The following is a 19,084-nucleotide window of genomic DNA, read 5'->3' on the forward strand; positions in this document are numbered from 1 at the left end:
TATTTTCTCCTCTTAGCTCTGCTGAACATGCAGCACTGTTAAATGCATCAATGCTCAATACATCCTAAAATAACTTTTTGGGTGAACTTAAGTCACATTTGAAATGCTAATTAGACTCAGGCTTGGATTTAAAGTGCTCTAAGAGACACTGGGGCTAAGAAGGCTAAAATTGCCTTTGAAATATTAACGTTCATAACAATAGTGCTGTGATAATGTGTAAAATGTATTTGCAAAATAATGTACTATCAGCCTTTGTTTTGTTTTTTTATCTCCTGGGTAAAAATGTGCACATACACCATGGATGACTTTTCTTATTAATATTTAATATTTGAGTGTATTAGTTGAGAATGATAAACGTTTCTAGGCATTTCAAAATGTTGTACTATTGGGCAACTTCTGTTATGCAGTACCTTTTGAACTCTCTAACTTTTGAAAAAAAAAAAAAATCTTGTTGTAATTTCTAAAAAGTGTACAAGACTTTCATAAAAATACTTTGGTTAAGCTCAGGCACTTACATTTTACAAGAAATGACAAGAAACTTAACCAGATTCCTAACAGGATGGATATAAAAACCTAAAATAATCGCTCGGTGAGGGACAGTTATTTTACATGAGGGTACCAGCTTGATGTTAATTTGGATATATTTTTTAAAGGGATACTTCACCTCTGGGAAGATGAATGTGTATTTAAAGGAAAACTCCGGCTATTGTTACCTAGTCAACCGTTATCTGAGATTTGTTTTCATGATTATCGAATGTAAATAGTTTTATCTCTAAAAACAGTTTAGCCTATAAAGCTAGTATAACGCTAGTATATTGGGCATGGAGTAATGACAAATAAAAATCGCTTGTTAATACCACTAACAAGGCTCAAAATAGCCCCACACTAGCACGGTAGCATAATGAGGGTCCCTACCTTCAAACTGAAGCATTGAGAACTTTGTCAGTGTCCAGACAGTTTAATAAGAAGATATTTTATACATACAGTCAACTTCGCGTATACAGGCAGAAGCCATCTTTGAAAAACAGTCTCTACCAGTTGATCTACGAACGCCGATCCAAGTGCGCTGGTGAGATGTGAACGAACTATAAGTTGTGATAAGGTGAGCGCGAACAGCAGGCTTGGATCGGCGTTCGTAGATCGACTGGTAGAGACTGTTTTTCAAAGATGGCTTCTGCCTGTATACGCGAAGTTGACTGTATGTATAAAATATCTTCACCACCGAATCAGCACCGGAAACATGGGGATTTTTTGGCCCGATGCCAACCTTACTTGCCGACCCCTGCCCTAGACATTTCAAAAGATGTCAAATTTGTCAACATTCGTAGCATTTGTGGACAGTTGTCTAGATCAGTGGTTCCCAAACCTGTCCTCACGGCACCCCAACACTGCACGTTTTCTTTATCTCCCTAATCAAACACACCTGATTCAACTCATCAGCTCATTATCACATGGGTTAATGAGCTCATGAGTTGAATCAGGTGTGTTTGATTAGGGAGATAAAGAAAACGTGCAGTGTTGGGGTGCCGTAAGGACAGGTTTGGGAACCACTGGTCTAGATAGTGATTGTAAACAAAAGGTAAACAAAATTACGTCGGGTTTATGCACGGGAATCAGTCGTGCCAACAGATTAATTGTGATATTGTGATAAATTACTGATTAATATGATTAATTACATCTTGAAATTTTTTTTACATAATATGTCCACTCTATTTAGATATGATGAGGACATTACCATGTACTGCATAACAGATCATTTACATTATCCATCGAACCTACAGTCATGTGGCAACAATCTCAGCCCGCTCTGTTTATTTTCAGAGGAAATTATTACATTCTGATGCATATTCCAAAGAGCAAGGTTATAAAATATTTACCTCTACCTGTAATGTTTTGTGTAGCTCTCCGCCATGTGTGTACTACACGTCATGTATTATTCAGGGCCCAGTTCCACATTTGGAGGTGAGGATGTGGCTGTTTTTGGTACTGCAGCGATATTCTGGGCACCACCGAGCATCCAACCATGTGTTCACCAAACAGGAAACCTTGAGTGTATAATAAATTTTTTTGTATTTAAAGAAATGTTTTTTTTTTTTTTTTTTTTTTTGCCTAGCTTGCATCCAAACCTAAAAAAAGGATGTGGCACAGATTTTTTCTAATTTTTATTTCACATTACAGAAATATTTACAACATAATTTGTTGACATTTTACATTTCATCTCATCACAGCATGTCTCTAACCAAACTTTAAATTCTTCCAAATCAAATAGGAAAGGCTGAATCAATAATTGCTTAATCTGTCACTGCAGTATAAATAATCTATAGCATCTACTGTACACAGGAAGAGGATGGCTCTATAAGATATCACTTGTTTTTCTAACTTCAGCTATGCTTCAGAACGTATCCATCCAGATCAGCATTTATTTCAGCCCGAGAGACATTTTCGGCCCATGTTTTACCACAGGATGTATTTGTCGACCTCAGAGGAGAGGTCACGTAAGATCCAGGCAACCGAACAGTGTACTGAAATGTCTGGGGAACGGCCACGAGGACCTCTCAGGTTCTGCTGTTCATCGGTGAGAAAAGGTGGTAAAGAGAGCAGAAACAGAGCGAGAGAGGGTGTGCGAGTTAGTACGCTCAGTGCTGATTCAGGGGAAAGATAAAAGAGTTTTAGCTTCCCGTCCTGGCACGTTACATAAGTGGTCCACAGAGAAACTGGGCGACTGTCAGGGCATCTGCACATGGTGCAGTAGAGCAACACGACTCGAGGGACATCCACACGACTGCTGGAATCCATGAGCCTTTAGCAGGTTGGAGGGGGGACAGAAACAAGTTCTCAGTGGAAAATTACTGTTTAGCTGAAAAGGGATCAACAGTAATTGTATGCAGTAGACTTCCAGACAGAATGTATGTGAATTAAGAAGACTTGCATGATGTGATAAATCCAAAGAGTCTTTTTTACCTGTCATATGCCTTTTTGCCTGGAGAATCTTAACTGTATATTATCGAGTCTACATTTTCCATTTCCATCGAATTGTTCATCAGTTGTCTAGCGGTCAAGCGTGTCAAATAGACGAAGACCAGTCCTTAAATGACCTCGATATACACCCAAAGATTATGTGACTGTTTTATTTCTCCCCGAGTGTTTATCTCTGAAAAACAGAGGGAAGCAAGACCTTGTTTTCTTCCCATCTCCCTCTTCCGCACTCCACCCCTCAAAAATCAGATGAGGCAGAGTTTTTCCCATGTGTAAATCATGCAAAGCGAGAGGATGTCTTTATAGGAAAGCCCTGCAGCCTGGGGTATCTTGTGACAGATGGCCCCTGCAGAGCTACGGGATTGTCTCATCAGTCCTGCCCTAGAGACAGAGACTGTGTTTATCACAACAGATGAGCGCAAGCTACCTCTAAACATTTAATCAATCTCAAAAAGACTTAGTGGAATTCATTTGAAGGTATAGCTGTATTTGTTGCTCAAGGTTTGAAATACTACAGGGATCCAGACTAATTTAATAAGGGATTTTTTAATAATAAAGGTAATTTAATAATAAAATTACTATTATTTTGCACTAATAAGTGCAGTAACTAATAATATTACATGTTTATTTTTTGGAAATGCACATTTGAAGGTAAAACACTGAGCATGAGTTGAGATGTTTATAATAGAGAATTCTCTGCCGCAATTTGAATGCTTTTCACTAGATCTTGCAGCAATGTTATTAATAATGCGCCTAATTCAAACGCTTTTCACTGGATCTCCCAGCCAGCGCTGTGTAGTGACGGTGTCATGTGATCGAGATCGACCAGCAAGTAAACCTGTTCTGAGCTCGCGTTACGCTGTCTAATATTGGTCCGAGCTGATAGACTGTCCATGCTGCGCAGCTCAAATGAGAAGTGTGGTTTAATTCCGCTTTCGTTTTGTTTGGCGTTTGATGTTTTTCATATGCAACAGAAATAGCAGCTCTTATCAGTTGGGCAATGTGGTGGTCGCAACAGTGCGACATCTAAAAAAATTCAGTCGAACCGGCAAGAAAAAAGGTGGTTGCAGTCTGGAGCCATTTACTAGATCTTTTTTAGAAGCTGAAGAGGATGAAACTAGGTCTATGTTCAATCCATCAACATGGCAAATAATTATTATTTAAAGGGATTGTTCTCATAAAATTGAATATTCTGTCATTTACTCACCCTCTTGTTGTTCTAGAGTGTATGGCTTTTTCTTCTTCTTCTGCAGAACAATAGAAGAAGATATTTTAAAGAATGTTTCAACTTTTTGCCATGGGCCCTCTGGACTAGGGAGAAAAAACTAAACACTTCTAGACAGAAATTGAAATTTTTGGGTTTTTGAACTATCCCTTTCAAATTGTTATACTGTACATTGCCATTCAAAAGTTTGGGGTCAGTAAGATTTTTTTTTTTTTTTAATGTTTTGGAAAAAGTCTCTTATGCTCACCAAGGCTACATTTATTTAATCAAAAACACAGTAATATTGTTACTAAGAGTCTTTACCGTCACTTTTGATCCATGTAATGCACCCTTGCTGAATAAAAGAATTAATTTCTGACCCCAAACTTTTGAACAGTAGTGCACATCCAGGGGTCCATCGGTGGATGTTGTAGCATCATTGCTTTTTTGCATATATCAAGCTGTGCTAAAAATGGTCAACTCCTGATGAAAATGAACACCCCTTAGATCATAATTAACAGGTTTACTGTCATTCTGTCTCTTTGAGTTAAATTTCACAGAGACAGTTAATGCATGTACAATATGGCTCAGGCATGGCCTTGTCATATCGATAGAACACAAATTTGACCACATTCAAGGGATGGATGTTGAAGCCGTAGCTCAGCTCCACACTCAAATGACATTTATTATGAGTCAGATGAAAAAAATGCTCTTTGTCTTATTCTGTCTGCAAAAGCAGCCTTCATTCAACAAGTTGCTATCTCATATGTGTATTTCTCTGGAAGAAACAGGTCAATTTTAATGAGCTCAAGCTCTGTTTATGAAATTAGACTTGTCCTCTAGACAGACCCCAGAGATCTGCAGACAGTAGAGATGGGCTCTGTAAAGGTCAGTTTGTTTTCTTTCTCATGATCATTTTCATTTTTTTCCTGACCCAGGCTAATCATTGATGTGATGTGGAATTTCACGTTTTGGTATTTAGAATTGTTGTTCATTATTGTTCAAGTTTTTGGTGAGTTTACTGTAGAACTTACTAGGCACACACTTTTTAAGGGTTTTGGCATTGTTGTGTGTAATGCATTACCAAGTCATTATTTACTGTCATTAAATTACTTTTCCTTTTCCTATAATTAAATACTTTATACTCTTTATAGAACAATTATATATAAAACAATAGTGAATTTAACATCAATATTTAAATTAACATTAAATTAAAATGTTAATGTACTGTATGTTTTTAATGTAACCTTCTCCCTTTAAATATTTTGGTCAGTTCAAGAATAATCTATGCCATTTTATATTATTTATTTGAAAGAATTAAAAGAGCAGTTTCATGTCCATCACTGTATTGTTAAACTGGTCAAGGTTGATATGGGATAGTATATAGAAAGTAATAAGTAATGTGATACGATTAAATAGTACGATTAAATAGTACAATAATCGAATTACACAGTTGAAGATGTAATAGCTAGTAATTAAGTAGTTTTAGTTACTTAGTAACTTGGCCAACACTGGGTTTTGGATGAGTTTTCATCTAATTCACGTTTATTTTCTTCACAAAGTTCTAAGCCTTGAAACCCAGCCATCTCTGGTGGAAAATAAAAATGAAATTATATTTGTTTAACAACATTTTAATAAATGGGAGGATCTTTTGAAAAACCATATGTACCGTATGTTAATAATTGTGACTTCAGATGCAATCATGCATGTCTTCCCATAGAACATAAAAAAATAATGTTTTATGTAAATACTTAGTATTTGGTCATTTACATTTTGTTAAAAAAATTTTTTTAAAGAAATTAATAAAATTTTGATCATTAAATTGATCAAAAGTGACAGTAAAGACGATATTACAGAAGATTTCTGTTTCAAATAAATGCTGTTCTTTTGACCTTGCTAGTTATAAAATAATTCCTAAAAAAATGTATCACAGTTTCCACATAAATATTAAGCAATACAGAGTAGTGAATATCGTAGTATTTATTGCATTGTTGTGCTGTGTTATTTCCTAGTTAGAAGTTTCATAGAAATTTCAATAGTTTGTGAATATAGTGAGATTCACATCGTCACTGCATTGTCAACTTTAGTGTCGTTTCCATGGTAACAGTGGATTTCACTTAAACTAATTCGGATTTTCTAAAAAAGGAATCGGACTAATGGCTTCTATATAGGCACACGCTAGCACTTAACCTCTGAGTTATATTAGGGGTGTCTTGAAATATTTATTAGGTATTGTTGAAAATCATTTTCACTATGGAGATTCTGACTGGCATCTTCACTTCTGGAAGCCAGCCGTTGAGCCCTATTGTACGGACGTGTCTTTCTAGAGGTGACGTGGTTACTTGGCATCAGTGTATTCCATTAGCTTATTGAACATTGTCGATTGCTGCATTCATGTCTGGTTTTCGTACATCTGTTCCATCAATGCATCCTGACTTTGTGAATGTTGAAGCATATGCCCCAACTATTTCAAACCTTTACTGATATTCATGTTGGTATTTTACATATGTATCCCTAGCATCCATCTCTCTACATAACCAGCTTTTACCTCAGGCCCTCTCTACCAATAAGTCAATATGTGACTGACATGATTTAACAAAATCTCAACAGATTGGATCTGCATGCTCTGCTGTTTGGGCAGCTCTGGGTTTTAATGCAGTTATGAAGGCAATTGGCTGCAGGCAGGTTGTATATTTCAAATTGTAATAAAGAATGGACAGGCCGGGTGCATACCACAGCTTTTTAAGTCTAGCAGCCATTACGGCTTGCGGGAAGTCATTTAAACTGCAGAATAACTCACTTTGATAACCTGTGCTGCTGTTTATTAACCCAGAATTTGTTAGTGTCTCAAGGAGGGTCCAAAAGTGCAACATGCACTCAGGCTTGCAGAAAAATAGAACAAATATAGGACACTGAAAACATTGTGATTCACATTTAACCTGCTTTAGGTCAGGTAAGAATGGGGCATGATGAACCTTAATTTATTCCCTTCATCATAGATGGCACACAATCTCATCTCAACACTTTTGATGAATAGCTACGCTATTTTTAATTTGGTCATTTCATCTGAATATCAACATTTGTGAAATTTAGTTGAAACAGTTTTGAGGTTAATTGATCTAATTTTGTGTCTAACATTGTATTATGTTGATTATCTATTTTTTTGTTGCACATTAATGTTTTAGATATTGTGGAGTAAAACATATTTTGAAGTAAGGGTGTCACCGAAATTAAGTCACAATCTCGAACTTCGAATTAAAAAATGGAATCATCGATGCTGCCACGCCCCCATGTCACGTTCGGTCGGCGTGCCAAGCGGAAAAAAACACGCGTGTTGAAGTGCTGCAAGTCTATGGTCAACCTCCTCTAACTTAGCTACAGCCATTCAAAAGATAGCATGGCTACTGCAGATGCAGGAGACCCATCGACAGAACTTGAACCCCCTCCACTTTCATTGAAGTCGCAGGTGTGGACGTTTTTTGGATTTCCAGTGAGTTATGTTGACAACGTTCACGCTTCAAAAAAGCCACAGTTTGCAGACATCCCAAGTCTCACGGAAGTTCCGGAAGTCTCTCCCGCATATTGATAGCGGCTCCCTGATGCCCGCAAATTAGTTAAAATCTCCCGGAATCTAGAGTGAGCGAACAAGAGCTTGCATGTGAGACAGAAAAAACTATGCTCCAAACCGTAGTTTGGAGCACGGCAGAGAGTGAGAGAGCGAGAGACCTTGCGTGTGTGCCTCATGAAGCGCATGTAAGACAGAGAGCATCCTGATTGGCCGGTTTCGGCTTTCAAAAAAAATAAATGTAAAAATCGAGAATCGAATCGAACCGTGACCTTAGAATCGAAAATTTAATCAAATCGAGGATTTGGAGAATCGTGACACCCCTATTTTGAAGTGAAAGATTGGGTAAGATAGTCCCCCAGAATTGGCACTGAAAGCAAGGCCCCAAGTGGCATGTTGTTACTAGTGTTATTATTATTATTATTATTATTTTTTTTTTTTTAAATATAATAGTTATTGTAATTCATGGGGTTATTATTCAGTAATTCCATGAATAAGGTGTATATTTCAGACATCTTTGCTTTAAAACCTATAGGCTAATTATTCAATTAGAATGAGTGCAGCAGGCGTAATGATATGACGCAGCGCCTGAAAATAGGCTACCTTCCGTCAACACAACGGAACTATTTTCAGGTGCTGCGTCATATCATTACGCCTGCTGCTCTCATGGTACGGCAGTAAAGTTTCTTGATTATTACGCAGGAATGAGAGTATAGTTCCTAGCCATATCAGCCTAGAAAATCGCAACTTTACATTTTCCGTCGGTCTTAGTGCACGATGTAACTACAGAAGAGTCAAGTTTTAAATAGGAAAAATATCGAAACTCTTTGGTCATTTTTTTTTTTTAGAAATGATAATGGTCTTGTCCACTTCAATGATGTATGCTAAGCTATGCTAAAAGTGGTACCGCCAGAACCGGAGATCGGCTGAATGGATTCAAAAACGGTAAAACTCAACAGTTTAACTCTGGGGGAGTTTTAAAATGAGCCTATTTCCAAAAAAAGTGAAGTATCCCTTTAACTTACATCTAAATATGAAAGTAAATGCGCATTGATCTTTAGGGGGGCATCTTAACCCTACTATTTGCATTTTCTATTCCTAGTTTTCCTGTTTGCCTTTGGGACATTGTATGTCATTTGACTTAGCTCAGGCCTCTACAACCGATCAATAGCATCCTCAATCTGAGCAAAAATAGTTGTTTGAAGTGTCCTCTTTTTGTTCTCTTTTCCAGGAAACCCCTTCGAAAAGAAGAGAACGGCACAAGCCGAGGGGAGTATGCCATGAGCTCACGCTGTAAACAGCAGGTAGTGGAAACCAATAACACTGGAGTATAGTGGCCATGATACAGCAAGACATGTACAGCTGAACATTCTGTTCCCTACTGCACCACCGTCTCTCTGGGCTTATGAGAAGGACGCAAGGTATATTATGAATTTAAGAACTGTAAACCGCATGGCTGCCCTTCTTGGGACATAGAACGATGTTTAAAGAAAAGACTGTATAGGCAAGTATAAGCAGGTTTTGTGGAGACTAGGGAAACTCCTAGCAACGTTGGCAGCTGCACGAGTATCACGAGACTCAACCTGATGACAATATACAACACCAACAAATAAAATAAACGCATGCACTTTCTGTTGAATGCAATGATGTTTTTAAATTCCTGTCTTCTTTTGTCTTTAACTCTGTCTCTGCAGTGTCCCTCATTGAACAGTAAGGGTTCTCTCACCTCATGTAGATTGTGTAAATGTGTTGAATGGATAAATGATGCATTGGCCCCATTGTTTTAATAGAGTCTGTTAGAGTGTCCAAATGGATTGGTTCATCCTGCACTTGTGTACCAAATATACAATAGAGAACAAGAAAACATCCAGAAATTTGTTGCGGTTTGTGTTACTATGCAATTGGATAGGATAGAGTTTTTGAGGTGCATGCTGATAATACAAAAACACAATGCTAGCGTTAGCATTGCTAATAGTTAGCTGATTGAAGTTTGATCATTCTATAGATATGTATACATTTTAAACAAGCTAAATATGGCTGATGTAGCCTACATGTGAAAAATATCAATCATGTTTGATGTTATGGCTGATAAATAGCTCTAATTATAAAAATAAAAGACACCAAAAACTGAAATGTATAGTTTTTGTGAATGTCAAAGCAATTTTTGGCTGCTTAGACAACATTATGTACAGTATGAAATATGGATAACTATTCATTTTAAGATGAATAATTGTTTGAGTAGTTAAGATTTTAAAAGTCTTAACATAGGAGACCTCTCTAACTATTTTAATAATATAGAAGTTTGGCTTTCTGTGTTATATATTTATGTAATGGACACAATATGATGGATGTCCAGAATCAGTTTACCTTTCAGTATAGCCACACATTCCCGTTCTCAAATATTTAGCATTTGTATATGAAAGTGCTCCATAATTTTGCACCAATTAGATATATTGCAAGTGGGAAGCAAGAAATAAAATGGTAAAGTGAAATTAAACACTTTTTATTAAATGTTCAATCATTTCAACTTACATATTTTTTTCTAGGACTTAAAGCAATGAGAAATATATACATTTTTACATTAGTCATTTCCTCTAAGAGAAATCAGTAAGGTTAATATAACAGAAAACAGTGCACTAGTAGTGTACCTGGATTTGATAATCATGTCATCATTTGTGGCCTGTTGTCCATCTCGAGTCTTGGGAATGCTTGCAAATCATTCTAGATTCACATCAAGTCCTTTCTTGACCTTTCCGGCAACTAGGAAAATCTAGGATGGTACTTATCATACTTTTACTAAGATGGTTTATCGCTATTTTTGAAGTGGTTAATACTGTGATTTCATGTGGGTTACCGTTAGTGGATGCTTCAAAGATGTATCAAGGTGATTCATCAAACAATCTTAACCCTAAATTTAGCTTGTAATGTCACTCTCAATCAGACCCTCTCTATTGTTTAGTTTATTTTTATTAGAACTGTATATCCAACGTATCTAAATATCTGTTTTATAGACAGGAGCTTGTTGTATTTAGAAAACAGTGATGCAATGTTCATGCATACAGTAACACTGAACTATGAATCATAATATAAAACCATATACAACTGAGCAATGTAAACAAACATCCCTCTTCATATCCTGTAAAACATTCTCACACTCTACTGTACAGTCATTCACCCGTTCAACAAGATATACGTACTGAAGATATATGTGTATTATACTGTACAAAGATACTCAGAATTGTATTGCATGAATGTACATATCAATATTTGCCTTCTTGACAGTCTATCGTGTGTACAGAGTAAGAGAAAATGTTTATAGGGATAAGTATTAATCGATGTGTCGTCAGAACAGAATAAGTGTTATTGTTTGTCTGGAAAAAGCCATTAATGTATATTTGAGTAATCAGAGGTTGTTGCACAATGTATGCATCACATACCAAAATGTAAACAATTATATATTGTGCATTGAACTAATTTAATTGCAACTTGCTGACTTTTTTTAGTTTTAAATAAAATTGTACTACTGAATCGTATCTCGTGCTTATTTGTCTGCAAAAAAATAATTTGGTCTCTAAATTGGTCTGTCATAATTTAAACTGGAAGAATAATTCCATAATTCTGTACATGTGCATCTTTCCAGTCTGAAAATAGCAGATAGGCTATAATATGTAAACAGTGTATGCTTATAAATATATGATTTCATTACACTGTTGATGCCTGATATCTGTCAACCTTGGAACGCTTTGTGGTTTTATGTAGTGGATAATTATATTACATTAATTGCTATCTGAGATATAATTATCTCTATATAAATATTGTCCTAAAAATATCCTATACCTAGCAACAACAAGGCCTTGTGGGACTCAAGAGAGATTTCTCTCACACGCATATAAAACGTATTCTTTTATTCTTCTATTCTATTTTAGTTCTTTTACAAAAGTGTATAATATTTGTTTTTAATTTTATTCAAGTTAAAGTTTAGCCAAGACAGTTAGTAAAACCTCCATGTCAGGCAAGGGTGAATCCGTTGATGGAGTTAAATGAGAGAAATTGGGGAGAAAATGTTGTCGGCTCACCTCTGTCTGCTGACACACCTTGCTTGACAAGTCATTTAGAAAAGTGGAATATCAAGATGTCTTTCCAATAAGAACCGTCCACAGATATTTTCTCTGTGCTGCCAGATAAATTACCCCAGTGTGGATAAGGATGATAAATTGCTTAGAGAATCTGAAGGCCGAGTCTGCTGTCTGTCAGTTTCATGTGAAAAAGCTGATGCTTTACAATGTTTACACTGTCAATTAGGCAGGCACCAGTGCGGCTTCACGTCAGTCAAAGTTATTTGTCAGCGGCTTCATATTATTCAGACCCAATGCTCTCATTTTACATTACAGGTCTCTGAAATGTATGTAAACCACTAAAACTCAGAAATAAATAGTTAAGATATTGTTCAGGTTATAAGCCATTTTCATATATACTACTACTAGATATACTACTGTTTAAAGGTTGGGTAACTAAAATGATCAAAAGTGACAGTAAAAACCTTTACAATGTTAGAGAAGATTTCTATTTCACATAAATGCTGTTATTTTGAACTTTCTATGAATCCTGAAAAAAGTAGCATTATTTCCACAAAAATGTTAAGCAGCACAACTGTTTTCCACATTGATAATAATTATAAATGTTTCTTAAAGGACAACTCCGGCGCAAAATGAACCTCGGGTGTAATAACACATTGGTACAGACTAAATCGTTCCCTGAGATTTGTTTTCATGATAATCGAATATAAAGAGTTTTATCTCTAAAAACAGTTTAGCTTATAACGCTAGTATATTGGGCATCGAGTAAGCAAAAAGAGATCGCTAGTTAATACCATTAACAAGCCTCAAATTAGCCCCACACTAACACGGCAGCATAATGAGTGTCCTTACATGCAAACCGAAGCATTGAGAACTTTGTAAGTGTATAGACAGTTTAATAAGAAGATACTTTACACAGACAGTACAGTTGGCGCATACAGACAGCAGCCATCTTGGAAAACAGCCTCGATCAATCGAACCACGAAGGTGAGCGAACAGTACGTGTAGATATTGAAGATAAGATAAATTATATTTATTTTTTTATTTTCTCTGTTGCGTTCAGTGCTTCTCTTATGCGCTCAGTGCTTTCTTCCGGAAACAACAGACCATATGAGATTCCAAGTCACAGTTCAGCTCACGTATCACCGTGTTCGTGGTTTGACTGATCGAGGCTGTTTTCCAAGATGGCTGCTGTCTGTATGCGCTAACTGTACTGTCTGTGTAAAGTATCTTCTTATTAAACTGTCTATACACTTACAAAGTTCTCAATGCTTCGGTTTGCATGTAAGGACACTCATTATGCTGCCGTGTTAGTGTGGGGCTAATTTGAGCCTTGTTAATGGTATTAACTAGCGATCTCTTTTTGCTTACTCGATGCCCAATATACTAGCGTTATAAGCTAAACTGTTTTTAGAGATAAAACTCTTTACATTCGATTATCATAAAAACAAATCTCAGGGAACGATTTAGTCTGTACCAATGTGTTATTACACCCGAGGTTCATTTTGCACCGGAGTTGTCCTTTAAGCACCAAATCAGCATATTAGAATGATTTCTGAAGAATCACGTGATACTTGAGGCTGAAGTAATGGCTGCTGATAATTCTGCTGTTCCATCACAGGAATAAATTACATTTTAAATTAAAATAGAAAACTGTTATTTTAATTTTATTTATTTTAATATCTTAATTTTAATAATATTTCACAATATTACTATAATAATTTACGCTTTTTTGATCAAATACATCCAGCCTTGGTGAGCATAAAAGACTTGCATTAAAAAAAATCTTACATTCTGTATACATATAAATGAATAACAAAAAAAATTACAAATATTTATGAAAGTGCCTTAACAACGATACCTTATATATTGTAATAATTATTTATTAAATAAATAAGTGTGTTTCAGTGCAGGCATTCATGAATTCATCAAGTTTTCATGTGCATAGCTCCTTTTTCTCCAGGCATTTGCCGCTGGCAGAATGACGAGTTGGTTCTCTCACCTTTAAAGCTTCCTCATAATCACCCTTTATAATAGGTGATCCAGTATTAATGCAGTGCTGATCTCAAGCCGTTCCTTGAGATTGAGAGGACATACACTCACCTAAAGGATTATTAGGAACTCCATACTAATACTGTGTTTGACCCCCGTTCGCCTTCAGAAGTGCCTTAATTCTACGTGGCATTGATTCAACAAGGTGCTGAAAGCATTCTTTAGAAATGTTGGCCCATATTGATAGGATAGCATCTTGCAGTTGATGGAGATTTGTGGGATGCACATCCAGGGCACGAAGCTCCCGTTCCACCACATCCCAAAGATGGGATGTGGTGGGTTGAGATCTGGTGACTGTGGGGGCCATTTTAGTACAGTCATGTTCAAGAAACCAATTTGAAATGATTCGAGCTTTGTGACATGGGGCATTATCCTGATGGAAGTAGCCATCAGAGGATGGGTACATGGTGGCCATAAAGGGATGGACATAGTCAGAAACAATGCTCAGGTAGGCCGTGGCATTTAAACGATGCCCAATTGGCACTAAGGGACCTAAAGTGTGCCAAGAAAACACCCCCCCCCCCCCACCATTACACCACCACCACCAGCCTGCACAGTGGTAACAAGGCATGATGGATCCATGTTCTCATTCTGTTTACGCCAAATTCTGACTCTACCATCTGAATGTCTCAACAGAAATCGAGACTCATCAGACCAGGCAACATTTTTCCAGTCTTCAACTGTCCAATTTTGGTGAGATCTTGCAAATTGTAGCCTCTTTTTCCTATTTGTAGTGGAGATGAGTGGTACCCGGTGGGGTCTTCTGCTGTTGTAGCCCATCCGCCTCCAGGTTGTGCGTGTTGTGGCTTCACAAATGCTTTGCTGCATACCTCGGTTGTAACAAGTGGTTATTTCAGTCAAAGTTGCTCTTCTATCAGCTTGAATCAGTCTGCCCATTCTCCTCTGACCTCTAGCATCAACAAGGCATTTTCGCCCACAGGACTGCCGCATACTGGATGTTTTTCCCTTTTCACACCATTCTTTGTAAACCCTAGAAATGGTTGTGCGTGAAAATCCCAGTAACTGAGCAGATTGTGAAATACTCAGACCGGCCCGTCTGGCACCAACAACCATGCCACGCTCAAAATTGCTTAAATAACGTTTCTTTCCCATTCTGATATTCAGTTTGGAGTTCAGGAGATTGTCTTGACCAGGACCACACCCCTAAATGCATTGAAGCAACTGCCTTGTGATTGGTTGATTAGATAATTGCATTAATGAGAAATTGAACAGGTGTTCCTAATAATCCTTTAGGTGAGTGTATAACAAAGCACAAACCCATGAATAACCATAAATCCTAAAATCTTGACACACGAACATATACTTAAATATCTAGGTACATGTTAATAAGGGAGGCATCTCTAAATGAGAAAAGCTAGGAGAGCTGTTCTCTAACTTCTCCATCAGACGTGCCATTTGAAGATAATGCAATGAGACGGCTGGGGCCATTTGGAGCACTGATGCGTCTCTTCTCCACCGAGACTTGACTTACACGGGAACAAAGCCAACCCGACAGCCTGTAAATCGCTCTGCTCGGCTCCTGCTCATGGGAAGAGAGAGAGATTGAGAGAAAGGGGTCCACTTTTAGATGATGACACAAATCTATAGATATATGACTTCATCATGACAGCCCTGTAATCGATGATTCCACCGAGAAATCATGTGAAAATGATAGATTAAATTAAACTTTGCTCAGTGTGCATGCACAACATTTGTAATAAGTAAACAGAACACTAAAGAAGCTTTGCTTTTCTGTCCGTGTCATTGTAGAGAGAGCACTGACTGCGCATATTATATTGTCAGGATTTGTACTGCATTCAGCCTGAGTTGGGACAATAACAAACTCAACCGTGGCTCCAAAGCTGTGGCACAGCTGAAGCTAAGGCCTTTTGGGCCATATGGATCAAATGAAATGGACTGGAGGGGATAATCCTTCTGCTGTCCCCATAAACAAAACCAATGCAGCACTGCTAATGTGGCTGCACCCATTTGCATCTCATTCGTCCAAGCCTCAGAATCAACAACAACAACATCTGTGAAAAATGCACCTCTCTGTTGTACAGGCTGTTCTTTGATGTTTTCAGACTTGGTTCAATGGTGAGAAACCTCAACAAGGTTACCATCAGTTATGGTTTCAGCTCAGTCTTAATCCACCCAGATCCGGGATGTAACTGTATTGTGCATTACAGTATACATTACAGTTAGTTCTATTACACAAATTTGATTGCATAAGCTGATATAACAAGGGGCCATTCACACAGAGCGTGCTTTAGCATTCCACTGTGATGCTTTTCCATTGTTTTTCTTCAGTTGTGTCCCAAAAGACACACTACACTATGCACTTATACACTACATGAAGACTTCAGATGCAAAAGCCTCTAAGTCCGTCTAAAGTTTTTGTTTAATATTAACATTTTTATCAGGCTCCTATGTATATGTTTCTACTCAAGTACCGGCATTTCTGAATGGGCTGAGGCTGGGATTTAGTGAGTTTCAAGTGAAAGTATTTGATGAACATATACTATGTGCGGAGAGCATTCACTCAATATTATTATCTAATTTTTGTCAAAATTTTGCATCGGAGGTCTTCATATACTTAACCATGTATTGTATGACTTTTATAAGGTTATTATTTTGTCATTCAACAGTCTGACAGCCCCTCCCTCTCTGCTACATAAATTAAAGCTGCCACAGTTGAGTGCATGAAGTGTCCAACATTCCACACTTTTCCCCCCCGGTTAATTAATCATCTGCGTATTTAAAGTGCACTATTTCTTTTAGGAATTTTTAGTGTGGACACATTACTCACACTATTTATACTACAAAACAACATAGAATAGTGCGCAAGTACGCAAATTCGCTAGTTGCATAACAACGGAAATAGAATTTCCAGGTTGTCTGCGGTGAGCTGGACTACTTCCGGTCACTGCTTCCGTCTATGGCACTCGCTTACTTAACCAACCGTTCAGCGTAGTGAAAAAACAAAACAAAAAAAACATGACTCTTTCTGGTATTAAAACAGGTGTTGTACCGAATTCCGACTCCCGGTCAAATCGCACTCCCCTTCGCGTACACGCGCCTCCCACATAAATATGTGCTGAAGCAAGTTTAAATGCACTTCCTTTGCCATATGCGTTTATCAATTGATTTTTTCACACAGCAAGCACCCAGATCCTGCATGAAAGCTTTGTCTACACTTAAATAAATTAACAGAATGTGAATTAGCGTGGATAAAAGATGCAAACAAAAACTAAATTAAACTAAATTAAACTAAAAAGTGCATTCAAGCTATTTTAAGGCATTAAAAAATCAGGGGAAAAACATTTAAATGTATCATTTTGGTGATCAAAGATGAGTGGATAAAATCATTGACTACAGGGGGACTTTAAGAACGAAACAAGTGAACTGTGTTTATGAGCTAGTCATTGAATCATTCATTCAAACTATTTGTTCAAATTACTGATTCAGAGGAATGAAACAACCTGAGTGAGTCAAGGAGTCCTCTTAACTGATTTTTTCAATACCACAGATTCATTTAAGAATGAACCAATTGGACTGTCTTTATAAGCAAGTCTTTGAATCATGCACTTAAACGATTCATTCAGGAATGAAAAACACCTTGTGTGTTGCTCAGGAACGCATTTGCGTTGGCTTAGTTTGGGGCTATTTTCATTAGCGGTGCAAAAATATAGTGGGCAAAATTTGCTACAATGTGAAATACTAAATATATCTTCTTGTGTTATTGAACTGTTGAATAAAAGCAGTAGCCTATCAGTCTCAATTTGGGTAGACAGTTAAAATGTTGCATGAGACTAAATTTTTTTACTAGAGCAGCCCTGTAAAACTTTAAAAGACTGTAAAAATGCTACAGTAAAAACATGTTAATTGGTTAACAGTAAGTTCCTTTACAGATCTAACTTTGCGTAATTTTACAGTAAAGCACTGTTAAATGTGCCATTTTTTGGACATAAAAAAGAACACAATCAAATAATTTACAGTGAAAAGCCATAAACTGTCATTCCCAGAATTCCCTGTAAGACAGCTCATATTTTATACTTTTTAATTTGAATAATTAAGTTTTTTTTTGTTGTAAATACAGTTTTATATTGTAAAATGTTCTGTAAATGTTTACATTTTACTGTATTTTTACAGAATTATTCTGGCAATTGTTTTAAGGTAGGTTTAGATTTCATTTCATTACCATTTGACTGCATTAAATAAAACCGCATAGTCACACTCTACAGTTTTGGATGCCTGGGGAGAAGTCAGCCCTTAAACGGCTCTGTAGTGTCAACCGGTGCCAGAGTGTGATGGAGAGCCCTACGATGCTCTTGCCTCTTCTGCCAGCACTTTTTGAAGATTTCTGGCCATTTAAAAGAGTTTGCACAAAACAAATGTCCACTTACCCCCCTTCCCCTATGCCCCTCTGACAGCGAGGTGTGTAATCAATGTTCAGTGTTGACCTTTCTAAGGCCATTCATCCACATAAATGCCGCAATGGAAAACTGATGAACAAAAACAAAGCTCAAGACCGAGTGTTGTGGTTTAGCCCATCTCACAAATTTTAATGATAGTGGACAGTTGTGGGATAGAGTGATGACAGATTCCTGGGCTTTGAGAGGGAGAGAAAAAGAGAAAATACCTCCAAATCAGTGATGAAATCATACGTGCTTTGTGTTAGTTTCAAATTTTTTCTAGTTTAAACTGACATATGCATTTCTATTAATATAAAAATAAATATTACACTATAGGCTATAAAATATTCAATATCTAATATATTCAAATACTACTCTACTACTAAATTATAACAAGCATATAATACACAACAAATTGTCTCATCTGGATCCTCTAGTTTTCTCAATTTATTAGCTATGGAGTTACATTGCCACCCTGTGGTTATTTTATGAAGACATTAAATAATTACCAAAACAAAACCTGTGAGTGTTCACTGTGGCTTGAATATATTTCTAAAATAGACTTTTTTTTAATAGTCATTGAGCCTGGTCCAACATGTGATTTAAACTAAATTATTAAGGCACACTTTCTGTCACACATATCTTTTAATTGCAATCAAATATAATAGAACCAGCTTGTTAACAGCTGAAAACTATACTTATAATTTTATCTAGGAATGTCAATGCATTCACTGGTGACATTATTGTACTTGATCAGATTCAAAAGAAGCAGCAAACATATAAAAATAAATCATAC

At 36.9% G+C, this 19,084-nt stretch overlaps 1 protein-coding gene across 2 annotated transcripts in view; it reads left to right on the top strand.

Annotated features, from left to right (window-relative positions):
• prima1 (proline rich membrane anchor 1) overlaps positions 1 to 9,392 on the top strand; it is a 64,506-nt gene extending 55,114 nt beyond the window's left edge. For both annotated transcript variants that reach the window (XM_056259979.1, XM_056259978.1), the window contains exon 4: positions 8,977 to 9,392. In XM_056259979.1, the coding sequence (XP_056115954.1) occupies positions 8,977 to 9,079 (103 nt within the window). In that variant the 3' untranslated portion in view covers positions 9,080 to 9,392. The remainder of the gene's footprint in view (positions 1 to 8,976) is intronic.
• The last annotated feature ends 9,692 nt before the right edge of the window (positions 9,393 to 19,084 follow it).

This window comes from Rhinichthys klamathensis, unplaced genomic scaffold (assembly GCF_029890125.1).
Source record: "Rhinichthys klamathensis goyatoka isolate OS25496 unplaced genomic scaffold, OSU_Roscu_1.1 h1tg000170l_1, whole genome shotgun sequence".
Lineage (NCBI taxonomy): Eukaryota > Metazoa > Chordata > Actinopteri > Cypriniformes > Leuciscidae > Rhinichthys > Rhinichthys klamathensis.